We start from the raw sequence: 27,882 nt of genomic DNA, 5'->3' as shown, positions 1-27,882 counted from the left end.
CATTAACTATTTGCATCACACACATGCCTCCTATAACTTCCAAGTGATTTCCAACACCATCAAAGGTAGTATTAGTTGAAGCATCTGATCATATTGCTACACACTACTGTAGTTCTACTTCAGAATTTTCGAATGAATCACTAGTGTTCTTTGGTGACACAACTTTCAAGTTGTGACGCATAAGTGCATAAAAGTCACAATTTGTTTTACTTTAGGTGAATTTCTAATAAGTTCCATCTTTTTGCTTTTAACAGGTCCAAAGCCCGTTTTTCTCTTGCTCACTTGATGACTCAAGTTGTGTAAAAGACATGCAATGGACTAAAAAGTTGGAAAATTATTATGCTGTTCTTTCAAATCATGGGAATCTCTATTATGGAGCTGGACAAGATCCTCTTAAAAATGTAATGGATGATGTTGATGCTTGTAAGTTCAATTGTTTTTTCAGCACATGGGGATTTGCGATGTGGATTCTCTAGTTTATCAATGATAACTATGTTGAGCCCTTGTCTATGTTCTCTAGCCATCCTTTACTTTCAACAATACTTCGCAGGACACTTCATTGGAATGCTTGTCTTACATTATCACTTGCCTTCTTTTTTTATACTGCATGGTGTGTTGGACTAATAAGAATCAACACGCGAAGAAGATGAGTGTAGCTGAAAGGAGAATGTTGAGGTGGATGAGTGGTAGGACTTTGCGAGTTAGAGTTAGAAACGAGAACGTTAGTGGAGTGGTAGGGGTAGCATCAATAGAAGAGAAGATGAGAGAAAATTGATTAAGGTGGTTTGGACACGTGTATCGTAGATTGACTAATGCAGTAGTTAGGAGGATCGATATGGTTACGGTTGAGGGTAACACTTAAAGGAGTAGACCAAAGATGACATTAGAGGTTGTAGTTTGAAAGGATCTAGGTTTTTGAATGTCATGGAAAACAATGCCTTTGACTGAGCTCAATGAAAAAGGTGGATTCATGTAGCCGACCTCAATTGATCGGACTAAAAGGCTTGGTGGTGGTGGTTGTATTTTCTTTTCTTTTCTTTGTTTTTTTTTTTTTTTTTTGGGGGGGGGGGGGGGGGGGTTGGAATTACACGACTTCTAATTTCTTAACAGCAATACTATAAGCAAGTAAGTGTTCTCGATCACTGATAGCTTAGAAATCGTTGTAATCTGTTTTGCTTTACGTTTATACTTATTTCTCTTGTGCAGTTGATTGGAGTTTGAAAGGAAATTTGGTTGCTGTCGCATGAAAGAATACTCTTAGCTTCATGTCATTAAAATTGAAGGAAAAAGTCAGTATATCATTGTTGTTCGACTCGTGGATTGGTGATTCCAATTTGAATTTTGCCGTAAAAGGTACATTAGTCGACTTGTGTCTTAATATTTCTGTAACAATGGATTGTCATTTGTTTGATGTAGACCTCACCTTTCATCTTTCCTCTCACACAAAAACATTGGGGTTGTATAAGCCAACAATGCCTGCACAAAAACATTGGGGTTGTATAAGCCAACAATGCCTGCACAATGCGTGGGAATTTACGAAAAGTAAGATGGAACAAGTTTAAAAACTAGGCGTAAAGATAAAAATAATTTTCTGAACAGTTAGTTTGTAGGATTTAGCGCTGGTCTGTGTAGATACAGATATGAGATACGGGTGTACCTAAAACAAAAAGGGATTAGGGTACAGGGTAGGACATGTTTGTTGGAAATTCCTTTGAAATGCATATCGCAACAAAGGGGAGATATGATTGTATTTTCCTAGGGCAAAATACTTGACTATTGTAGCTCGGCTCCACTTTCTAATATTTAGTATTGTACCATGCGGATCTCAAGAATGGTGAGAAACTATTGTATAGACCTAATGAAAAATAAAAAACTATTGCAGTTTAGAACTCGTGGTTTTTAATTTTCAGGAGTTCCTACAAAAGCGTCATTTCATTATCTATTCTAGACAATCTCTTTATTTTAGGATAACATGATAGCACCCGATTTCCCCTAGTTTTATTTTTATTTTTGTCGCAAAGAAGGATTATGTCCACAAATGTTGGATGCAAGTTTAATTGCTTGTTTAATTGCCGGAATTGACTTTTACTTATTGAGATAATAAGGATCTCAATAGTACATTGACAACAATAAGCAAACGTAATCCGAACAAGTGATGACCTAAGAAGCATGTGTACTGGTACGAGTGCATGTTCTTCTGGTACAATACGGGTAAGTCGTTACAACGAAACCTAAGATATATTAGGTTTAGGTACGGGTGCATGTATTATTGGGGTACAACTATGGTAAATGTATAATCATAATTTAGAGCAATGTATAACACATAATGATTACACTTGAGATAAAAGAAATAGCTAAAAGACAGGCGATTAAGGATCCACCATCAAACAACAATTTAATGCAAATCCTAAAATACAAAACAAAGTTAATCTTTATTCTACCATCATGCTAAGCATTGAAAAAAGAAGTCTTATCTAGTGTTTTAAATGGCGAAAGGCGCAACGGTCCCCTGGGGCTTTAGCGCAAGGCGTGGCGCGTGCTTTATTGACGCGAAGCACAAAAAAAAAAAAAATCTTCGCAACAAGGCAAATTTTATTAGAACAAGTTTTCAACACAAACAAAGACTTGTAAAATTTTCAAATGTCATAAAACATAACATGTCAATGGTTAAACGAAAGTACCCTTCCTCCTCATCATCCGTCTCCCATTCTCCCTCTTCACTCTCCTCATCTATAAGAGATGTCTTTCCTCTTGAAGCCTTAGCCTTTGGAGTTGGTTTTGCCATTTTCGCGATAGGTGTTGAGTCTGTTGACTTTGAACTTGATGCTCTAGTTGTTTTCCTTGGTTCTTCGGCTCCAAAAGCTAAAGCAACATCATCCCAATTCAGATCATCACCCTCAAACACAAGTTCTTCCTCCATCTTCCTAACCAACCATTCATTGCTCTCATCAATATCTTTCAAGGATATAGGATCAATGCGATCACGTTTGAGGTATGGGCGTCTCAATGCTCTATTGTGCTTAACAAATACCAAATCATTGAGACGCTTTTGAGCTAGTCTATTCCTTTTTTTGTGTGAATCTGTATTAACAATTAATTATACAAGGGACTTAAATTCATGATCATACATAACTAAAAGAAGTCAATGAATGAACTTGATTATCATATACTCACATGTAGGGCTGCAAACGAGCTGAGTCGAGCTGAGTTTCACACAACTCGAGCTCGGCTCGCAAAAATATATACCAGCTTGAGCTCGGCTAGAAACATCGAGCCACGGCTCAAGCTCGGCTCGCTTCAGCTCGGTACGCGCGAAAAAAGTTGAGTTGTTGATGCAATGGTCTGGAGGCTCTACTTGTAGAGGATTCTTTGGGCACCACTTCTTCATTTTTTCGATGTGGGACTTGTGTAATAGAGTTTGAAGAAGTTTTTCACTTGCATTTTTAGTCCCACATCGAGAGTTTTTAGCCTCCTCAGGCATTCCTTTACTATAAAGGCACCTTTTTCCCTTGAGGTTACACGTACAAGAAGCTGTAGCCGTCGCTAGACAGCTGTACATTGGGATTGGGATGATGATATCCCTTTTTGTAGTAATAAATAATAATAATAAAGATAAAAGCATTTGTCTGATTGTGTATATATATATGTATATATATATATGTAAAGGTCAGCTCGTGAGCTCATACGAGCCGAGTTCAAGGTGGCTCGAGCTCGGCTCGTTTGTTAAACGAGCTAGGTAGTGGAGCTTGAGCTCGTTCGTTTATGAACCGAGTCGAGCTTGAACGAGCCGAGTCGCGAGCGGTTCGGTTCGTTTGCAGCCCTACTCACATGCTCAAAGACACTCCAATTACGCTCTCATCCTGAGGAACTACAAGTAAGGCTAAGAACTTAGACGGCAAATTTTTGCAAGTCGGGAGTGTCATGACCAAATGAGGCCCACCAGTCAGCTGCACACCATAGAATATTGATATTGGAAAACATTCTTAAAGTGCAACTCTTAGGATTTAAATTAGTTACTAGGTTAAGGTTAACATGGTGATACCTGGTGCCCTTGTATTTCTTTGCCTCTTTGCCATTGGGTTACCGAAGAGTCCTTCAGCTCTCTCATACTTCATCAAGTCGACACAAATAAGGTCTTGTGTAGCAGTATTAGGAATCAACTTTGTGATACATTTGTATAGGCCTCCAATGACTTCTGGAACTTTGCAAGCCTCTGGATCTTTGTAAAAAAATTCAAAATTTAAGTAAAAACCAGCTGCACGCAAAGGCCGATGCAATTGGGATTCCCACCTCTTGTCGATTATCTTATAGACCTCATCATACATCTCCTTATTTTGATTGAAGGAATTTGCAATAGTTTCTTTAGCTCGATCCATAGCCTCATAAATGTATCCCATTGGAGGCTTTACTTCTTCATCAACTAATCTAAGTACCTTAACAAGTGGGGATGCGAACTTGAGGGCAAGGAGCACATTCCTCCAAAATGAGGCCATCAACATGACTTTTTCTACATGTTTTCCTCCTTGCTCTTTTGCCCATTTGCTATTGGTCCACTTCTCTGAAGTAAACATCTTCCTTAAGTTTCCCTTTTGTTCATAAACCCTTTGCAAAGTCAAAAAAGCGGTTGCAAACTGAGTTTTTGCCGGCTTAACGAGCTCCTTCCTCTAGGTAAATTGCCTCATCATATTCAACAAAAAGGGTTGATTATAAATATAACCATGCATCATTATTGCCCTTTCCCAAGTTATCTTCAAATTTGGTAACTTGAAAATGTCTTCTAACATCAAGTCCAAGCAATGGGCAGCACACGGAGACCAAAACAAGTGAGGTCGGTTTGCCTCCAACAACCTCCCTGGTAATTGTTAAAAATAAGTGGTGTTAGAAGTTAAAACTAGAATAATAAGTGATTTTCAATTGTTCATAACTTAAAGTAACACAACCAAATAGCAAATTGAAATTCTCACCTGCTGCCACATTTGCCGCGGCACTATCTGTAATAACTTGAACCACGTTTGCTTCTCCAATATGCTCCACCCACCCATCAAGCAATTCATATTTCATTTCTGCATCCTTTACAATTCCAGATGCATCCATAGATTTCAGAAACATGGTCTGCCTCGGAGAATTCACCAAAAGATTCATCAATGTTCTATTTTTCCTATCAGTCCACCCATATTGTTCCTGGTCTTTTTTGTGCTCCTCCATCAACTTTTAACATGTTCTACCTCTTTTTTTAGAAGAGGAACTCACACTTGATGATAAGTTGGTAGGGGCAAACCCGGACCGTATTGCCCAATAGCCTCTATCATTGGCGCAAAACTATCATTGTTTACAACATTTAAAGGTATCCCATAATCATATATCCACCTTGCAATAGCCTGAAGAGCCTGGTCTTTCAATATTTTCTTATATGGTTCATTCTCATCAATTTTTGGCTGTTTTCCCTTGGCTTTTCTATTTTTCACTACCACCTCTGGTTCAGGAGTGTAGTAAGTGTCGAGAGGCCCTATGGTTCTTGGTTTCTTAGGCTTAGAATGAATAGATGCGGAGGTTGTGCTTCCGTGAGTAGAAGATTTCTTAGAATGGGGATTGGATTCAATAATATCATCGTCCAGGTCCAGGTCATAATCATCATCATTCATTGCATCATCAAAATCTGGTATAGACTTAATTTGACTCTTTGCTTCATCCTTTTACGTATAAACTCCCTCATCTCCTCTCTAACCTTAGGTGGGCATCGGTGACATGCCGCCGTATTCCTTTGAGCTCCTCCTGCAAGGTGTTGCTTGATTCTTGACACACCCCCATTTTTCACTTCGTTACAAAAAATACATTTCAACTTGGTATTATTGCGTGGATCAACCTTTTCGCAATACTTCCAACCAGGGTCCTTTTTACTAGAATTTTCAGATGTCATCTACAATTAACAAGTACAAATAATACGATAAAGTCATAAACACATATAGCTGGAAAAAAAAAAAAAAAACATCCACAGCCTACTGGCCACGTAAAAAAAAAAATGAAAAAACTGTCCGACTGAAAAAACTACCATAAAGTCATCCACAACCCGGGAGTTCAAAAGAAAAAAAGAAGAGGGAAAAAAAAAAGAAGAGAAAAATTGGCCTGGAGTCGTGGAGAAGAGGAGAAGAAAGAAGAAGAAGATTCACCAGAAGAAGATGAAGAAAGAAGAAGTCGCAGAGAAGAGGAGGAGGTTACCGTCGTTGACTGAAGCTGCAACCTTGATCGATCGACTGAAGCTGCTCTCGATCAACTGAAGCTGCTGCTACTATCTCGATCGACTGAAGCTGCTCTGCTGGCTGGGTATGAATCGTATCGTCGATTAGGGCTAAATCAGACTTAAAAAAAAAAATTATTCACTGCATCGCCGTCATCGCATGTGTTTTCTGCACCGTCAGATCAATTTTTGGATCAAAGACAAAAAGTGTGCGCCTTTGCGCCATAGCGTGCGCCTTGATGCTTTCTGCTATAGCGCTATTCTTCGAAGCGCAAAACCTGCGTTGTGCTTCGCGCTATAGCGCGCGCTTCACGCGCTTTTGAAATCACTGGTCTTATCAACTTCTCTACATCTCTGTATTGGGCACTGCTTGATATATATTCGGTACGATAAAAGCCTTAAAAAAAACTCAGTATGTGGTTTGTGTAACTTGTTGGTATTTAGAAGTACCACGTACCCAATATGTTACTGGTATGAGTACGAAAGGGCTTTAGAAGTACCCATGCTTCATAGGTGACAACCGATAGCTATGAATAGCCAAAGCGCGTTGATGATTCTGAATGGGGTAAAGGACCTATAAGGTACTAACTATTGATTTCCTTTACAGTGTAACTCTGTGTTCTTTCTTGATTTTCATCTTAACACGGATTCAAACAAAGCAAAGTAGCAAATAAATCCAAGGCTTCCCTCCGGTGATTAGTTTAGGGGCAAGGACAATGAGTTCTTGGTTTTGTTTTCACCACCTCAGCGTCAAGTTAGAGTCAACGTTACTTCATTGAATTGGAATCCTTAAGCCTTAAAAAGTTGTGTTGTTATCATGCAAAATCTTTTTAGTGGTCCTTTGATTTATGTTATAGGTTGTATTGTAATCGTGATTGTACTTGTTTCCCTTTGTAATTGTTGATCCATAGCATTTCCCTTTGTATTGTAAATATTAACTTGTTTGGAAGATGGCTTAATTTTTGTTGGAACTTCTACTATAACAAATAAATCTCAGTGCTATGTTTATAGGATATGAATATTTATGATTCTATCTCTGTACATGGTGGCATAGTCAGCTCATTGTTTCGCCTAAGTGGTGCACTTATTTTTCTATACCAGTGGACAAGACTTCTCGTAGTCAGAGACTTTGTTCTACTATCGTCTCAATTATTGTGTCTTATTGAAAAATAAACTGTCTTGTGAAACTAAAACATTTCTCCCATCAGTGGATTCTATCAGGTGGGTACGTCCAGATTCTATAATACTAGGATGCTTTCAATTAACTTCAGATGGAAACGAGGAAAATTACCTCGTTCAAGTCATCACAAGCAAAGATGGAAAATTCATGGATGTTAGTACATGATCCCTTCAAATTAAGTTTAATGAATGTTTTAACTTGCAAATTAGTCTTTGTTTTTCTTATTGATTGCCGTAATGTTACTACTTCTGGCCATGATGTCATTTTGAGTTTGATTTTGCTTTTTGTCTTGGTTTAAACAAGTAATTCTACAAAAGTGTTGCCCACGTCATTGAGAATGGCAACTGAGCCGTTGTTCAAAACTTGCTCATAATTAAAATTAAACGATCAAATCAAGTGATGTTTGATGACAATTAGATTGAGGCAAATGCTTAAATTTGATGACAATCAAATCACTTGGCAAGATTGCAAATAATTAAGTGTTATTTTGGGTGGCTATTATCCAATTTTTAGCTCCATCATTTACTGTGAATTTCTGCATGTCTATTAATTGCTCAAGATCCCCATTGCGTGAAGAAATGATCATCTCTATGAGACTGAGACCGAAGGACTTATCTTTATAGGTTTTAACTTTTAACCTAAGGAGATACATAAGCATAGCTGAAAATTTGAAAATTTCCTGAGTTTGACTTAGAAAGTCATGTTTGATTTGGTGAAAAGTCATTACTAAATACAAGTAGGGCTTGACAAAGGGCTTACCAGTTTCTATTTCCAATTTTTGAGTATACTAATAATCTTCTTCCGCATATCAATGGTTTACATGCGGGAAGCTCTTTCAATAAAAACATGGCAATCAAAACAAGGCAACTGAGAGAGATTGGCTTCTTTTTGAAAATTATTGACTGCTTTATGATCATCCATAATGTCACATTTCTAGTGACTTGCATGTTTGTCTTTGATTTCATTATTTTTCTAACCCATAAAAACTCGTGCAAACCCGCCTTGAACCCGGAAATCCGCTCCAAAACCAACCCGATTGAGGGGATGGAATGGGGATGGGTTATGGGTTTGGGGGAACGGATTTTGAAAAACCCGACTTGTGCCCAACACACAAGCCCTAGTCCAGCAAACCCTAACAATGACTGCATGTAGTCTATTTTTAGGTAAGTTAAATGGATTAACCAAACCAACTAGAAAAACAAAGTCCAAGGGAATATCCTTGAAAAAGCCAATACAGTCACGATCTCCACAGGGAAAAACCCTTGAAAACAAAAAAATTGACCAAAAAGCATGGCAAGACCGTATACACAAGAGCCAGTAGCTCAACCCAAGACTATCCAACACAAAATTACAAGTCATATCACTAGCTACACTGTATTCTTGAACAAAAAATTTTGATAACCCATTTTGAGAAAAATAACTAACAAGAAATATGGAGTAAGTGCAAAGTAAATTAAGCATATTAGCCAAGATCTACACAGTCTAACATTGAATCATGAAAAGCCCTTTAGATTACCGAAATCCATTCTTTTTAAGGTGAGGAAATCTACACAGTGTAATGTTTTGAGAAATGTGTGCAAGACAAAACAAGATACCTAAAAAGAACTAGTTAACCAAATAATAATAAAAAATGTCAACCAAGATCCGTAGATCTTTTTTGGATAATGTAACAGAGATCATCTAATTAAACGCAAAGATCTAATTTTCCTCGTTTGCCTTTTTTAATCAGGGTTCCATTTCTTTTTGAGAAAGTTCAAGTTTCAAACTTCTTATGAAAGACGGATAATGTAACATGAGCACACAATAGCATGTTAGCCACATATTGCACCAAAAATTAACTATTTGAAAAAGAAATTAAGTATGTATATTTGGGTTAGCAAACAGTTGAACGTGAATAAAGATACACACCAAATATCAAAGAGGAGTTTACTGGGTATAGAGCTAAGAAGAATGCAACTGTTATGAAGATCAATGCCCCAAACCCTAATAGAAGAAGAAAAATTGAAAGAAAGATTTCCACCAAATGAGAATGGTTTAGCTCATGGAGTCAAACCCTGATTTAAAGGAAGCAAAAAAGAATGGTTTTTTACCTTTGTTGTAGCAGCAGTGTGGTGGATTGTTCTCTTCCTGGCTTTAGGTTAGCAAATATGATATCCCCAAAGGTGTAGGTTTGAATCAAACACAAGGGTAAAGGTGTATGCACAAATTCAGAAGATGCTACACTATATCACTTGAATTGACATAATTGACCCGGAGCTTTGTGTTATACTATATGCGTAGGAAAGAATCTTGGATAATTAGGAGATAAACTCAGAACCAAAAAGTGATTTCAAATACCCAAGGTTTATTCACCTCGGCACATAGAAATGAAATAATTAGTTCCTTTGGTCTTTCTTAGGTATAGGAAATATAGGGATGGGGATATCGCTGTTACATTTCTTGACCATACTTTACACTAGTCCCATTTCCGGTAATCTACAGCTTTAAGGAAGTCACGTTCACGTCTTGTACGGGTCTTTGCTAGAGAGAGTATTCTAGGATGAGCGGACATGTGAGGGAAGTTTTGAGGCATATGTGAAATTGTTAGGGGTTATTTTGTTATGTATCTTTTACATAGGGGTATATTTGTTCTTGTACCTTTGTCCATATATATACAAAGTGTGAGAGAGAGAAACCCAATTTTGGGTTCTCCTTATTTCCCCAATATTTCACATGGTATCAGAGCACGATACATCTAGGGACTCACGCTGATTGTCGTTGTTCATCGTATGGCTTCCACCAACATCGATCAGCCTTGTCTGATGTTGCTCTTTAATTGTCAGTCTTTCTCACGCCTTTCCTGACGACGTCGGCTCTTCTTCAGCTTTTTCTTGATGTCGTCAGCTTTCAACCAAGCCACCGCTGACCTCCGGCGACTCTCCTGCCCCCGCCGATCGCCGCTACACCTTTTCTAGTCACCGGAAGCCTCCGACAGGTCTCAGAACAGACTAGGTCTGAGATTCCAAAGGTTTTCCTGAACCCTAGCTGGCTGCATACCTTATACGAGCAAAGCCCTTGCTTATCCACCACTTTCTGACCTCTCACGAAGACTGGGTAACCACATACAGGTGAGTTCCTCAGTGTTTTGAACTGTCTGGAGTATTTCTTGTTTGGTCAGGGGCTGGGTATGTTGATTTAGGGCTCGTACTAAGTCACGACTGAGTTTTTTCTCGACTTCGATTGTTGATTTGGGGTCAGATTTGGCTTGATCAGTTTTCTTTGCAACAATTTCGTAGTTCTCTATTGCATCTCATTTCTATTAATATGTCTGAGGATCCACAAAAAGCTTCCGCTAGTACAAAGAGTGAGTTGAGTCGTGTTGGGACTCTCGATAACTCTTCTCTGGGTTTTTTCCACATTAAGTTGGATGGTTTCAACTATTTGCTTTGGTCTCTCACCTTTACTTTGGATATTACTGCCTGTGGCTTGTTGAACTTCATCACAGGCCCTGTTCAAAAACCAACAACTCATGGATCAGAACTTGAGACATGGACTTGGCAGAATGCTTTAGTCATAACTTGGCTATTTAACTCCATGATTCCTACCATTCGAAATGCCTTTTTGCTTCTAGACACACCTTATGTGATTTGGCTTGCTGTAGCCCAAACCTATTCCCATAAAGGTAATGATGCTCAGGCTTTTGAGTTAAGGAAGAAACTCCGCAAATTGGATCAACACAACCGATCTCTCGCTGAGTATTATGCTGAATTGAATAGAATGTGGCAAGAACTTGATTATTATCAAGGGTTTCAAGCTGTTTGTACTACCGATGCAACTACTTTCCAACAGATGGTAGACAAGGAGCGCATCTATGACTTTCTTATTGGCCTTAATGTGGAATATGACCTGATTCGTGTGCAAGTGTTGGGCCGTATTCCTTTTCCCAATTTAAGAGAGGCCTATGCATGCATTCAACAGGAGGAGAATAGACGGAGTGCGATGGTCCATCCTCCAATTCCGGATCGCTCAGCCTTGATTGCCATTCCCACTCCACGGGATGGTAGGTCTACCCAGGGTCAGCTTGGTAATAAACGTAGCTCTATTGATAAAGAACTGCGTCGGTGTGACTATTGCAACAAAACCAGGCATATGAAGGAATTTTGTTGGAAGTTACGTGGTTGTCCTTCTCGTGGACGAGGAAGTAATCGAGGTGGTGGTCATGTGCGTTCTCATGCACATATTTCGGAGTCTACTGGTGGCATGTTGCCTGACCCTAGTGTTGCTCGTTTGCAAGCTTCCGTGCCTAATACTTCCCAAAGTGGTGGTACTCTTTCTCAAGGGGAGTTGCACACTCTCAGGTGCCTAATGGCTAGGCTTGATACTCCATCTTCCACAACTTGTACTTCTACTACATCCTCATACTTTGCTCACACGGGTACCCCAGTTAGTGCATCTATTTATTCCTCCTCTCTTCCTTGGATAATAGATTCTGGTGCCACAGATCATATGACAGGTTGTTCATCCTTTTTTTTGACTCCTACTCTATATGTTCTGGTAAGGATAAGGTTAGAGTAGTTGATGGTTCCGTATCTGCTATTTCAGGAAAAGGTTTCATTTGCTACTCTCCAACCATTTCTCTTTCGTCCGTTCTTCATGTTCCAAATTTTTCTACTAACCTTCTCTCTGTTAGTGGCCTTACCCATTCTTTGAATTGTTCTATGACTTTTTTCCCTACGCATTGTGTCTTTTAGGAGCTGGATACGGGGAGAATGATTGGCAGTGGTAAAGCTCATGGTGGTCTATACTTTTTGGAGCCTGCACCTCGTCCATCTTTTGCACCCTTGTCATTGTGTCAAGCTCTTGAAGCAGATACGAGTTCAGCTCTTCCTCTATTGCATCAGTGGCATTGTAGATTGGGTCACCCATCTTTTGGGATTTTAGAAAAACTTTTCCTTACTTTAACTAAGCAATGTACTAGAAGCCAGTTTTTTTGTGAAGCTTGTGAGCTGGCTCAACACAAACGCTCTTTTTATGTTCCTGTTAATCAAATAAGTGATTCCCATTTTACGGTTATCCATTCTATGTTTGGGGTCCTTCCCCGGTTACTTCTCTTCTATTTCTGGTTATCGATGGTTTGTCACCTTTATTGTCTGTTATTCTCGTGTAACTTGGGTGTATTTACTTCGGTCCAAAAATGATGTTTTTTCATGCTTTAAATCCTTTCATCAGAGGTTCGTACTCTATTTGACACCAACATTAAAATCCTTCGTAGTGATAATGGGACTGAGTACCTTGATGGGCAGTTTCGGGCATATCTTAGTGAGTCTGGCATTCTTTTTCAAACCACTTGTGTTGGAACTCCACAGCAGAATGGGGTTGCTGAATGTAAAAATCGTCACCTTGCTGAGGTAGCCCATTCTCTCTTGTTCACCATAAATGTCCCAAAATTTTATGGGGCGAAACTGTTCTTACTGCAGCTTATCTTATCAATCGCATGCCATCTAGTGTTCTTCAGTTTAAAATTCCTCGAGTTTCTCCCTCGTAGCTGTTCAGTTTCTTCTCTTTCACCCAAAGTTTTTGGTTGCTTGTGTTTTGTCCATGCTTTTAAACATCCCGGTGGTAAGTTAGATCCCAAGGCTTGTAAATGCGTTTTCCTTGGCTATTCCCCTACCCAAAAGGGATATAAATGCTATGACCCTCACTCCCGTAAACATTTTATTTCTATGGATGTCACTTTTTGGGAAACAACTTCTTTTTACCCTCTCTCCTCTACATCTCTTCAGGGGAGAATACTATGGAGGAAGAGATGTTGACATCCCATAATCAAGAGTCATGGTCTTACTTTCTAATACCTTGTTATGGCGAGGGGGAGAAGGAAAACTCTAGGAAAGAACCCCTATCTGAAGCAAGAGCAGAACATGACATGAGTGACCGAGATGTTGATGACGATAGGCTTTACCCGCATAGGTTGCCTAACTTGTAGCAGTTTTCTCGACGGAAAAGGGACAGCCGGCCTGTGCGATACCACCTTGCCAATCACTATCACCTACTCCGGCTTCAAGTCCAGTTTTTGATTCTTCGACTGACTCATTTGGTAATGAATCATCCCTTCTTGTTTCTAATAATCTTGATGCTCCTATTGCTCATAGGAAAGGAGTTAGACATTGTACTCAACATCCCATCTCATAGTTTGTTTCATATGATTGTTTATCTCCTTCGTATCGTGCATTTGTTTCCTCTCTTTCTTCTATATCTATCCCACAGAGTTGGAAGGAAACATTCATACTACCTAAGTGGAAAGAGGCTATGGTAGAGGAGATGGCAACTTTGAAAAAAAAATGGCACCTGGGAACTAGTGTCTCCTCCGGAGGAAAAGAAATCAATGAGTTGTAAATGGGTGTTCACAATAAAACATAAGGCAGATGGGACACTTGAGAGATACAAGGCGAGAGAGATACAAGGCGAGACTTGTCGCTAAGGGCTATACTCAGACATACGGAATTGACTATGAGGAAACCTTTGCTCCGGTAGCAAAGATGAACTCTATTCGAACCTTACTCTCTTGTGCTGCTATTTTGAATTGGCCTCTTCAACAATTCGATGTTAAAAATGCATTTCTTCGCGGTGATTTAGAAGAAGTGTACATGGATATACCATCATGTTTCTCTTCCTTTGCAACCGAAGGGAAGGTGTGTAGATTGAGGAAGGCCCTCTATGTATTAAAGCAGTCACCGAGAGCTTGGTTTGATAGATTTCTTAAAGCTATGTTGAGATTTGGCTACCGGCAGAGTCAAGTAGATCATATTATGTTCATCAAAGGAGGTAATGGCAAGATTGCAATCCTCATTATCTATGTGGATGACATAATTATGACTGGCAATGATGCAGGAGAAATACACCATCTTAAGGCTCGTTTTGCGCAAGAGTTCGAGATTAAGGTTTTGGGGTCATTGAGATACTTTCTTGGGATGGAGGTGGCAAGGTCTGATAAAGGTATCTTTATCTCTCAAAGAAAGTGTATTCTTGATTTCTTAGAAGAAACGGGGATGTTGGGGTGCAAACCTGCAGACTCATCTATTGAGGATAATCATCATCTCAGTGGAGATGTTGGGGAGCATACAAACAAGGAAAGATATCATAGGCTTGTCGGCCGCCTGATATACTTATCTCACACTAAACCAGATATTACATATGCCGTTGGCGTTGTCAACCAATTTATGCATGAGCCATGTACAATGCATCTGGATACAGTTTATCGTATTTTGAGATATCTCAAATCAACTGTAGGTAAAGGAATTTTGTTTTCCAATCATGGTCATTTGAGGTTGGGGTTGGAAGCATTTACTGATGCAGACTAGGATGGTTTAGTGGATGATAGGCTCTTCACTTTTAGCTACTGCACCTTTTTTGGTGGGAATTTGGTTACCTGGCGCAGTAAGAAACAGTCAGTGGTAGCTAGATCCAGTGCAAAAGCTTAATATAGGGCTATGGCTCACAGTGTGTGTGAGCTTTTGTGGCTCCAAACCTTGTTGAAGGATTTGGGACTCTTTGATGATGGTCTTATGAAACTTTATTGTGACAACAAAGTAGCTATAAATATTGCTCATAATCCTGTGCAGCATGACAGAACGAAGCATATCGAGATTGATAGGCATTTCATAAAGGAGAAGTTGAGCAAGGGTTTGATATGTATGCTGTTTGTAAGGTTTGAGGACCAATTATGTGGGCAACGTGCCCTAAAGATGTAAGGCAGATCGAGGGAGCACTGGCAGACGAGTGCTCAATTCAGAATCACCATTAGGGTTTGAAGGTTCGACATCCAAGGAACTGAATTTGAAATGCTTACTGCGCAGTTTTGATTTGAAAAGGTGAAAGCACCGGTCCGTCACGACCATATCTGGGTTCGGGAGCCAGGTTACGAGAGGGGAAGGGTTTTAAGGCACCCCTCTCGCCCAATCCGGAGATCAATTTTTACTTAGGCATTTGCGAAAACATTTGCGATTTTGTTTCATTAATCATTTTTTAGCCAGTTAGGGCAGGGGAACAGTTTGAAAGGATTAAAACTGTAACATGTTTGCAGGATGTGATGGATGGCATACTCGCTTACTGGAACAGTTAGTATAGGATGAAAACAGACTCCTGTGGGAGTTTAAATAGACTGGAAGGCCACTGTTTTGGAGTGAGGTGTGCAGGAAGAAACCAGCATGCATTGATCAAGTCACTGCATGCTGGCCAAACCTGCGCACGCTACTACAAGACCTGCGCGCGCCAGTAAGCCTAAACCCACAGCTCTTATTCTCAACCCTCTGAGCTCTGGAAATGACCAGTGCACGCCCAGGACAGAGCAAGCAGTTCATAGCCAGTTATAATATATAGTTTAAAGGCTGAAACACCCTACAAATTAATAAAACACCCCATAAATAGAGTGGAGACAAAACAGTGGCCTAAGGCCAAGTTACCCATGCAAAGGTCACTAACTTGTCAGAGATTGACCTGCGCGCACGGGTAGTCCACAGTCGTGCGTAGGTCTGAGCCTGCAAACCAGTGTTTGGTTCTACATGTTTCTGGGTTTTGGGACATATCCAGAATGATCTCAGGGGTACTCCATAGCAGCAGATATGAATATTGAACTAAAACTAACAGTTTTAACTAAGGAAAACAGTAATCTGGTTATTAAGCATGCTTGCAGGGGTCTATATTCAAAGGAGAACATAAAACAGCAAGACACCAGTCCCTACGTAGATCAGCGCACACAACCACAGAGTGGTGCACGTGTACTAACCGACACACGTTGGTTCTCACCACAACGGTTTTTGAAACCTTGCTAGCTTTAGGGCCAGGGCATGGTATTGATTACCAGCCTTGACCCTGCCAGCCCCCCTCAGGGATCAGAACAGTATACAGTACGAAGGTGTTATACCTTTGATTTTTGGGTTTGAATGGAATGGTTGAGCTTTGAGGATTGAGGTTGTTTGAGGATGAAGAACAAGTATTGTGTTCTTGGATGCCTTTTTTTTAAATTTTGGATGTGTGAATTTTGGTGACCTTAGGTGTGAAAGTTTGTAACCCTTTGAAAGAGAAACAAAAGGGGGTATATCTAGGAGAAGATGGAGTGAGAGAGAGGAGTTTAGCCAGTCAAAAGGGTTGGCCTTACTTCCCTTCGAAGGTTTCCCTCTCTCATTGGATGAGGGGAAAAGGTGAAATAAAGGTGATGGGGACAAGCTTAGACCGGCGTGCGCGGGTCTTAGACTGGAGCGCCCGAGCCAAACCAACCCACGGGTGGGTCAACGGTCAAACTTTGACTGTTGACCAACACCTGGCAATTTGACCTGCGCGCGCTGGTCCAGACCAACGCGTGTAAGTGGGTTTCCTGACTTTTGACTTGGCTTAGGCTAGGTTAGGTTCAAAAGGGTGTCAAACATTCAAAGCTCAAACATGCTATCATTCCCAGGGTGTTCTTGATCCGTTTCATCATCGGGGAATCAAGAACCGAAAGTAAACTAATTTGGAATGTCCAAATTGGGGTGTCTATAGTAGCCCCTCTTTGACGGCATTTGAAGCACCATCGACTTGGTACAATTAACGTCAAAGATTTCTAGACACCCCTCAAGGCTATCCAAAACAAAGTATACTAGCAATGTAGACATGTAAACTTAAAGGAACCTAATTGGTGGAATGGTTGGGCGGACCATCGCCGGGGATGAAAATAGAATTGGACAAGTGAATCGCCGCTTGTTGGTTGAATTTGGACAGAATAGGCTATTGTTGCAGATTTGGACGGGCAGGCTATCGTTGCTGGGGATCAAACTATCCTCGGCACAAAGAATTCGAACCATCACGGGTAGGTCGCGTTAGGTAGGTTAAATTCCAGAACAGCACCGCCGGAGATTTCATCACATCCTTCGGGAAACAAATCGAGGATTAAGGAGATTTCATCGCATCCGGCTGACCAACGATAACAAAAGACCACAGGAGATTGCATCGCATCCTTCGGCTAACAAATCGAGAGGTAGGGAGATTTCATCGCATCCGCCGACCAACGAGAACAATACTGGAGGAGATTTCATCGCATCCTTTGGCAAACGAAGACATGCTGGCAACCATTCGGGCATAACTCCCACAAACTAGCCACCTTCCATTATGCAGTAATGTATACTATATGAATGCACAAACTGAAAATGCAGACACAAGCTAAGGGCGGCTCCTAAGAGGACAGCGACGCCTAAGGATGACCACTGAGCCCCATTACTTTACTGTCTTTTGCTTCTGAGATGCGCACCCAGATAAATAGACCTTGAGCAGGCCGGCGTGCCCTAGTTGACATTTAGTAGTGGCATTGGGCTTCTTTAATGCTTGGGCGGATGTGCCCCATAGATATGCTATGCCTGGCTTTGGGCCGACGTGCCCTTGCTATTCATGAGATTCCACTGCTTGTGGATTACAGATGCTAGAGTAGCAATGTAAAAATTGCATTTTCCAATTTATCGATCCTCTTTTGACAATGTCCAAAAGAACGCATAAACCATCCGCTAATATCTAATTTGCATTGACAAACGAACTGAGTCGACACACAGACATGCGCACATGCACAAACTCGCCTAGCTCGAACGACATGGAAGAAGAGCCCCAGGATGCGACACAGACTCTTAGACACGTGTAAAATAATGAAATGAAATTTTGGGCATTAATGAGCCAAAACTCAAATATCCCTTAAACAGGTGAAACTGACACTTGCGCAAGGTCAAATAGCTGTACAATGACTTGTACGAACCAACAAATCAAAAAAAGCATCCCGACATGACAAGGGATTGAAAAACTGGAAAAATGTTACAAAAACGGATATAAAACGCGAAAGATGACTTAAAAAGGCCCGGACAGAAACCGACACCCTCGTGCAATCTCACTAGGTCCATATAACCTGCACGGCATGACAAAACTTGGCAAAAGCCCTTTGAACGACCTTCGAGGTGCTTTGAAATTGAGATGGGACTGCTGCTGGAATTGAAGAAGCGCGTGCAGGTTTGAGACCAATGCGCATTACTTTGAACAAGTGCGCGTGAACCTCAAACTAGCGCGTGTAACTACAAGTCCGTTGCAGCTGCTCACACCAGACTTCGCTAAACTTAAAATAAGCTGTGAGCCGTTAGGCCTCGCAAGCATTTCGTTCTGTTTTTTATGCTTCAAATATGTTAAGGCTTTTGCTCAGCTTTGAAATTGAAGTAGTAGTTTGAAATAAGATTGAAAGACAAAAGGTTTTCCCCCTTCTGCACAGATGAAGCTTGTCTTCTTCTTGACCACGGCGATGTACTAAAGCCTTGGATCAAATTGATAGATTGTGACTGAGTCTCGAAAAGAGACTGCCTACGTATCCCATTCTGGGGAATCAGGTCAAAACGTAGTTCAGGCTAAGGTTCACTCGTGTGTTTTACCTCACCTTTTATGCTTCAACTTTTTGCCCAGAACTGCCTTTTCAGGTTTTCGGTCTAGCGAGCTTTCGAATATTGCCTATTTACTTTTGCCTAGACCGCCTGCATAGGTTTCTGGTCTAGCAAGCTTGCTCTAACTTTTGCTTGGAACTGCCCACCCTTGGGGTTTTCAGCCCAACGAGCTTCTCTCAGGGAAAAGCGACACTTGTGTTAATCCATGTTGACCAAGGTATATTCATTACCGTTGAGATCGATGACTTTGGCTGCAACCCCAGATGAAATGGCTTTGACAACACAGGGTTCAAAGTGCTTCGGTTGGAACTCCTTGCTCTGGGCCATTTTTAGACTTTCTAATTTGTGCTTTGGTGGAACACCGCTGCTATTGTCTTGAACATGGCACAAAGCCCGGAGCCTTCTTAGCTTTTGCTTTACATTGCTTATCATCCGGTAGCAAGGGGATTCAATGCTTCTTTATCTTAGGATCAACGTCAGGTGTGTCTTTGTGAGACTATGCCAAGTCGTCGATGAACTCTTCGAGCCTGTCTGACCGAGCGCAATGCTCCTCTGGGGACAGCGTTGAACCAATTTGAACCATTCGGGGGGCTACCTCATTTTTCAAGTTTATTTGAAACTACTGGTCAGAGATGGACCTGCGCACGGGAGTAGTCCACAGTCGCGCGTAGGTCTGAGCCTGCAAACCGGTGTTTGGTTCTACACGTTTCTGGGTTTTGGGACATATCCAGAATGATCGGGGTAGTCCATAGCAGCAGATATGAATATTGAACTAAAACTAACAGTTTTAACTAAGGAAAATAGTAAACTAGTTATTAAGCATGCTTGCAGCGGTCTATATTCAAAGGAGAACATAAAATAGCAAGACACCAGTCCCCAAGCAGATCAGCGCACGTATTGACGATCGACGCGCGTTGGTTCTCACCACAACGGTTTTTGAAACCTTGACCCTGCTAGCCCCCCTCAGGGATCAGAATAGTATGCCGTACAAAGGTGTTATACCTTTGGTTTTTGGGTTTGAATGGAATGGTTGAGCTTTGAGGATTGAGGTTGTTTGAGGATGAAGAACAATTATTGTGTTCTTGGATGCATTTTTTGTTAATTTTGGATGTGTGAATTTTGGTAACCTTAGGTGTGAAAGTTTGTAACCCTTTGAAAGAGAAACAAAAGGGGGTATATATAGGAGAAGATGGAGTAAGAGAGAGGAGTTCAGCCAGTCAAAGGAGCTGGCCTTGCTTCCCTCCGAAGGTTTCCCTCTCATTGGATGAGGGGAAAAGGTGAAATAAAGGTGATGGGGACAAGCTTAGACCAGCGTGCGCAGGTCTTAGACTGGCGCGCGCAAGCCAAACCATCCCGCGCGTGGTCAACATTCAAACTTTGACTGTTGACCAACACATGGCAGTTTGACCTGCACGCTAGTTCAAGACCAACCCGTGCAGGTGGGTTTTTTGGCTTTTGACTTGGCTTAGGCTAGGTTAGTTTCAAAAGGGTGTCAAACACTCGAAGCTCAAACATGCTGTCATTTTCGGGGTGTTCTTGATCCGTTTCATCATCGAGGAATCAAGAACCGAAAGTAAACTAATTTGAAAGGGCCAGATTAGGGTGTCTACAAGTTAGTTGATATATTTACGAAAGGGCTTAGTGGTAAGATATTTCATCCCATTGTGTTCAAGTTAGGCTTGATAGATATCTTTGCACCAACTTGAGGGGGAGTGTTAAATTCTTAGGGGTTATTTTGTTATTTATCTTTTACATAGGGGTATATTTGTACTTGTACCTTTGTCCATATATATTCAAGTGTGAGAGAGAGAAACCCAATTTTGGGGTCTCCTTATTTCCCCAATATTTCACAGCATAGTCTCACATAGTTTGGATACAAAACTATTGTGTAATATGCACCGTAGCGCACACACTTTGTTAGAGGCGAACCCGGTGTCCGACACAGACACTCTCCAGATAAGTGTGTCTGGCACTCAAATCCATGGTGTCCTTTCTTTTTTTCTCAACATTTTTCACTTGGACAATTTTGGGACACTCTTAAAATGCTCTGGACACTCTTGAATGCCTAGTGGCATCCAATTATTCAGTGGCATAACCTTGTGTGCTTGTTTTCATTAACGGGTTATGCAAGAAAGACAAGCTTTGGGACTGTTCCCAGGGCTTGGAATGACACCCTTGAATAGGTATAATAGGTTTTATGAGTTTATTCGGGCATTAGGATAGAGTGGTTGGAGGAGGGCTTCGCTTGGATTTATGAGGTTTCTGAAATTTTGATGACAGCAGTTAGCAGTATGAAATTAAAAGGTATACATTTACTCTTCCATTAGCTAGAATATTTGCAATCATAACAATTCTATTGATCGTGTGAAATCTTTCTTGTAGACTTCTTCCAAGCCAGTTGTGCTATCATTCAGTGATGTGTTTGAAGCTTTTGTTGATGATATAGTGCCGTTTGGAAGTGGACCATACATGTCCATGAGCTATTTAAGTACATGGTATGCAAACTGTTTCTTTCATGTTTGAAATACTCAATGGTTGATTCGTTATTGGGATGCATGTTGGTGCTTTGTTCAGTTGATATGTTAAAAACTAGGGACTTTATGATGATGGGTGTCCATACATTATTAATTGATTCAAGCATGCTTCGACTAATGATATTCTTCATTGGTTTTGTTTCTGAGTTAGTTAAAATATTGTATATGAACTACTTGGGCAGGGTGAGTATGCCAAACTGTAAATAACTAAATTACGAAATCTTAATAACTTTTTGATTCACCGATGTAAATGTTATAAGTGATAATTGTTTAACAAATAGCATCCACAACTATTGCTATCAACTGGTAGACAAGGGGATTTTTGTGATAAGTCTCTCTTTAAGAGAAAAATTATGGGCACAATCCAAACAAGACAGAGCCTTTAAGTCCCAATCACTTGAGGTCAGCTACATAAATCCATTTTTTCCATTGTGTTTGTCAAGGGCATCGTGTTCTGTAGTATCCAAAAATCTTCCCAAACTACTGCTTTAAAGTCAATTTTGGTCTACCACTGCCCTTAGTACTGCCATCTATTGTAACCATAATCACTCCTCCTTGCTTATGCTACCCCTACCATTTTGAGAAGGTTTTGTTTCGAATTCTATCTCGTGAAGGCTAAATTACACAGTGTGGGCACGCGCCCCGGAAATTTTGCTTTGTAAAATTGGGTGCGGCCCTTTTTGTTGGGAAGAGCGCGGCGAAACGCCTCGATTCAGAGTCGCCACTCGGGTTTTAGCGGTGAGAGCACCCAAGGAACCGAACTCGAAAAATGTTTGCCACGTTGTGGGCACGCGCCACCGGAAATTTTGTTTGTAAAATTGGGTGCGGCCCTTTTTGTTGGAAAAGCGCGGCGAAACGCCTCGATTCAGAGTCGCCACTCGGGTTTTAGCGGTAAGAACACCCAAGGAACCGAACTCGAAAACGTTTGCCACGTTTGTTTGAGTTTGAAAAAGGCATAGACAGGTCCGTCGTCACCTTCGATATCTGAGGTTCGGGAGCCAGGTTACGAGAGGGGAAGGGTTTTATGGCACCCCTCTCGCCCAATCCGGAGATCGGTCTCTACTCGGGCATTTTGTAAAAGCGCTTGCATTTTTCTCTCATTTGATCATTTTTTTAGCCAGTTAGGGCGGGGGAACAGTTAATGGGGATTAAAACTTTAACAAGTTGTGATTTATGACAAAAATGCTTATGAATGGCTTGATTGCAATGCTAAAATATAGATTGAGAACAAGCACTGAGCAAACTGGACAAATTGCAATACGCTGCCTCGCAAGGGCGTGAGCAATTTCTACCAGCACGCACTGGCCGAGCCACTGCATGTTGATATGACCTGCGCACGCCACGGGGAGACTGGCGTACTCCACTCATCTGGTTTCACAGTCCTTGTTTGCAACCCTCTGGGCTCTGGAAAAGGACCAGCGCACACCCAGGACAAACCATGCAGTTAAATAAGCAGGATATATACATTTACAGACAGATGAGATGGCTTGAAGCCATGAAAATAGACAAGAAACCCCCTAAACAATGTGGGGACAGAAAGGAGGCCAAGACTGAACTAAGATGCAAAGGCCAGCCACTGGATCCTAGCTTTAACTGCCGTACACCAGTCATGGACTGTCGTACGCACGTTAAACCCTAATCCAGTGCTTGGCTTTTGCATCATCTGGGCTCTGGAGCATGACCAGAAGGATCCCAGGGGCCTTTTAAGCAGATAAGAAGCGAGTATTAACTACTACATCTAAACAGTTCTAAATATACAGAAAGCGATAAACTGGTTGTTTAGCATGCAAGGGTGACTAACAGGAAGATAAAACGACAGAAATGGTAGTCCATGATCCCCACGCCAGTAGTGCTCGTACTACCATGACTGGCGTACGGCATATGGTTACTGGCGTGCGCCATGTATCACCTCATACGTTTGTCGTATTTTGCCAGCTTGAGGCCAGGACTAGTATTACTTACTAGCCTGGGCCTCACTGGTTCCCCTCAGGGGCCAAAAACAGAAAGGGACGCAAAGGTGGTATACCTTTTGTTTGAGGATTGAGGGTGGTATTGAACTTTAAAGCTTGGAGATGGAAGCTTAGATGGTGACTGGATGTCAGCAGGGTGTGTGGAAGTGGGCTGTTTTCTTTTCTCTTTCAATGGAAGAAAAAGGGATAGAGAGCAAGAAAGGAAGAAGGAGAGAGTTTCTACTTCTTAATGAGGCCAACCCCTTGCAAATGAATGCAAGGGGGGTATTTATAGGGGAGAGAGACTGAGATCAGTCTGGGACCAAGGCCTTGTTTGGCTGGTTGGGGCAAGGTTGGAGCTTTCCCATGCATTAAATGCATGGGACTAGTTGATGGGGGGTGTAGGAGAGAGGGGGAGCGGGCCTGGCCGATATAATCATCAGGGGCTACTGTGGCCGACGTCAGGGTGGCACAAAAGTCTCGTCCATGTGGCTGAATAAAGTTGATTTGACTGGGTTTGACTGGCGTGCGCCACACATTGATTGGCGTGCGCCACTTTTAACTGGGTCAACGGTCGATGACTGACACGTGGCAGATAACTGGCGTACGCCTCCAAGGCACTGGCGTATGCCAGTTGGGTTTTGCTGGGGCCGTTTGGCTCTGGTTTGAAGGGTTTGAAAGGGGTTTGAAAGGGGTTTGGGACGCTCAAAGCTCAAACACACCCTCGTCCTTAGACTATTTTCGACCAAAATCATCATTGGGGAAATAAAAGATCGACAAATAACGTTATCTGGACAGTCCAGAATGGGGTGTCTACACACAGGTTAATCGGTCCATATTGAGAGATGGTGGATACAATACTTAGGAATGTGGGAGGTAGGAGTGGGAAGAGTACCTGAGGTCGCCCTCCGGGTATATGGCGGTTGCTACAATGGTGCTAGAGACCGCCGGAGGTGGAGGAGGAGAGAACTCGGGGCGGACTTAGAGAGAGAGAGGGATGGCAGTGGAGAGTGGGTGTGTGTTAGGTCTGTCTTGAATGCTTGTTGAATGCTTGTCTTTTATATGAGCCTTGTAGATGGGGGAGAGCCAGGTGTAAGGCTCCTCCCCATTGGTGGACAGAGTGGAGGTTGGCCTCCTTTCCTCTTTTAGTTCCAAGTCAGGCATCGGAGCCTGTAACCGAGGAACCGGCAGAGGCTATTTTGGTGATACATGGAGACCCGTATCATCTGCCGAGTCAAGCGAGGTATGATACGGGCTCCGAGGCGCCAGGTGGTAGGTATGATACTTCTTCCGAGATGTCAGATGGCGGTCAATGCCCCCTCTCTCTCTAGGACCGGTTAAGTTAGAGCTCGCCGGAGGCAAGCTCGTCCTCCTTGACAAACCCCTTGCTTTAGCCTCCAAACCACATTCCTCCTTAGGTCCCGAGTGAGGTACCTAGGCCCTGCTCCCGGCCTAGGATGGTGTATAGAGTCGCCTTTAAGTATTCGTGGAGTCTTCAAAATGTTAAGTAGGAGGTGAGGTGCCCGGAGGTGACCTCACTCCTCTGCGGGTGGAGAGTTCTTGGAGGAGGCCTTGCTCCTCCGGGGGCGGAGTTCGTGGAGGAAACTTGCTTCGGCGGAGGCAAGGTTCGTGGAGGAGACCTTGCTCCTCCCGGAGGTGAACATTGTGGAGGAGGTCCGTTCCTCCTTATGGTGGATATTGTGGAGGAGGCATGCTCCTCCTGGAGGTGAACTTTATGGAGGAAGCATGCTCCTCCTGGAGGTGAATCTTGTGGAGGAGGCATGCTCCTCCTGGAGGTGAACCTTGTGGATGAGGCATGCTCCTCCTGGGAATGAACCTTGTGGAGGAGGCATGCTCTTCCTGGAGGTGAACTTTGTGGAGGACGCCTTGCTCCTTCAGGAGATGGTCACCGGTGGGGTTCTTGGAGAAGGTGCATTCAGTTGCAAGATATATCGTATAGCCACAAGGAAAAAGAATAACATTTGTCTAGTTTAAATCTTTGACATTGTACCCCTAATCGAAGAAGCTTTTAACAGCTCTACACATATGTTTCCACAGCCTAATGCCTACTTCCTAGATGTCATGCCCTCGATTTTCAACATAAGTATAAATATCTTTTCATAATTAAAAGTCTCACAATTACATACATCATACCCCAAAATGGTTTTCTCACCCATGGCACATCGGCTCAATCACACTTAATTACAAAAAATGAAAGAGGATTAGAGGAGTTAAATAGTTTACAATTATCCGTTTGACATAACAACTAAAATAGAGTTACAATTACATCTTCTAAAGAGTTTCGCAAAAATGCCAAATGCAACTTCCCCGTGTCAGCTTTCAAAAGATTTCCCATATATGCATGCACAGCACTCCATGCTACTGTTCCGGATTTACATGCATGCACAGCACTTCACAAATGAAGCGTTGAGCAAACACGCGCCCAGTAGAAAAATCTCTACAAACTTTATATGCAAATGAGAAGATTTGAACATAAAAGAATGAAGTCTGAGACAACAAAAGAGAATGCAACTAACGCAACTTCATGAATGGAACTCAAGACTCAAGGGGCACTTCACTTGTCATTAATCAATCTATTAGCCATCTTTTATGTGTCCTTATTGATCAAACTCCATCTCGCATGCTTCTACATTAAATGACTTATATTCCGGGTCTTAAGGACCCCGTACATCTCCCGTTGATCTCCACTATGAGCTCAAGTAGCTCTTCTTCTATTAACATGCCGAATAGTGAGCTTAAGAAATTTTCCGGGTCTTAGGGCCCCATATACCGACAATACATTTCCGGGTGCTTGTGACCCCATACATCCATTTTTACTTTCCGAGTGCTCATGACCCCGTACATCCGATTCTCAAGTTCTGGGTACTCGTGACTCCATACATCCGATTTCGATTCATTTGTATTGCATTACGCCCTAAGTGTTTTTAGGACTCTAGTTTGCAAGAATGTAGTTAATGAGGGACATGGATGATAAGTAAACGGCCCACGTACCAACTCATATTCCCATTTTGTTTCCAAACTCGTTATCTCAATTTACTCCCAGTACTACATGTCATCAAATGTCAAGTCCTCGTGTTATGTGTATGATTATCTATCCTTCTTTCTAACAATCAATCTCATCAACACGCATATGGTTCAACGAGTTCACATTGTCTATTTTATCATTTCATAATATCATTAATAGTTAAACGAACACGCAATCAAGGTGTTGGGATAATACTCATTTCATGTGATATTAGAACTCTACACAACGAGAGCCAAAAGAGTGGGGACGAACAACGAATCATTGGAACGTCAGCAATCAAGTTTAGAGATGATTAGAATGTGATGGGAGAGTGTTAGAAGTGATTGGGTATCAACACAATCGACGAATGACCGACAAAGTTCAAAACAATTTTCTGAGTCATGGGTACCGATACCACAAAATATAGGTATCGGTACCAAACCAATCCGGTGAGCAATCAGAGATCAAGGTACCAGTACCTCAAAAAGTAGGTATTGGTACCACTGCATTACGGTGCGCGATTTGCAGAAAATTAAGAAAGAGCATAACTTCGAAATCCAACCAACTAGAGCATGATTTAGGCACACAATCAACTCAAGAACATATAAAGAGAGTGAGAAATCCCTACCTGAAAGATCGAAAGCACAAGATAGAGCCCGAACAAGCCCTAGAACTTCGAATCCCCAAATCTCCAAGAATCAACCGAAATACGTCGTTCCAAGCTTAACCCACCGAGATTCAAGCTCAATAACGTGATTGGATGATGGATTGGTGGTTGTTTGCCATGGGTTTTGAGCTATGGAGTGAATTTGTGAGTGATGGAGTGGGAGAGAGTGAGAGTGCCGAGAGAGAGAGATTGGGAGATGGAGAGAAAGTGTGAGGAGTAAAATACTCCTCTACACACACACCCACACATGTATATACCAACATAAACACATATTGCATTTGCGCCCTACTACAAACAATTTCATCACATTAACCCCAACTCATTTAAACTCAACAAATTCCATATTTTCCTCATTTATAATATCTAATAAACCTTTTAATAATTTCTGAAATTACGGGTCCTTACACTAGATCCAAGCCCTACCTTTCCGATTTTAGCATCACCTAGTGGGCTCAAAATCACATCATTCATCTTAGAGGTGACACTTACACTGAGAGGGCTAGCTCCATATTACTAGCACCATCTGCATTATAGAGATTTTGAGAATTGTCGTGCAGTGTTCCCATTTGATCCATTTATCCTGTTAGAATATATCCGATTCGAAATCAGGGACATCATGGAAGGAACAAGAACTATAATTAAGAGATTATTGTACCGAAACCAACATAGAGTCCCAACTATGTTGGACTAACCGTTAAAAGTTAAAATATTACAAGTCAAACAAAGCAGAGGCGCCTACAGAATTTTACTTCAACAGTGATAAAAATGTATAATTTTTTTTTCATAAAATAAAAATAAAGATATTTATGTTGGTTGAAATTTATCAGGCCTACTTAACTTAATTTTGTTAAGCTATATTATCTACTGACTCACAA

General features: G+C 41.6%; 1 protein-coding gene and 1 pseudogene across 1 annotated transcript; one reads left to right on the top strand and one right to left on the bottom strand.

Moving 5' to 3' along the window:
• LOC131313695 (nuclear pore complex protein NUP214-like) overlaps nucleotides 1-27,882 on the top strand; it is a 43,725-nt pseudogene that overhangs the window by 1,144 nt on the left and 14,699 nt on the right.
• LOC131313694 (uncharacterized) lies at nucleotides 3,829-5,722 on the bottom strand. The gene is made up of 3 exons (XM_058342145.1): nucleotides 4,965-5,722; nucleotides 4,043-4,852; nucleotides 3,829-3,947 (listed from the first exon to the last, which is right to left on the bottom strand). The coding sequence occupies exons 2-3, from the start codon at nucleotides 4,569-4,571 to the stop codon at nucleotides 3,889-3,891; spliced, it is 588 nt and encodes a 195-aa protein (XP_058198128.1). The 5' UTR covers nucleotides 4,572-4,852; nucleotides 4,965-5,722; the 3' UTR covers nucleotides 3,829-3,888.

The sequence above is a fragment of the Rhododendron vialii genome, chromosome 13a, assembly GCF_030253575.1.
Source record: "Rhododendron vialii isolate Sample 1 chromosome 13a, ASM3025357v1".
In the NCBI taxonomy this organism is placed as follows: Eukaryota; Viridiplantae; Streptophyta; class Magnoliopsida; order Ericales; family Ericaceae; genus Rhododendron; species Rhododendron vialii.
Note: the sequence above shows the minus strand (reverse complement) of the source record. Positions and strands in the feature narration are given on the sequence as shown.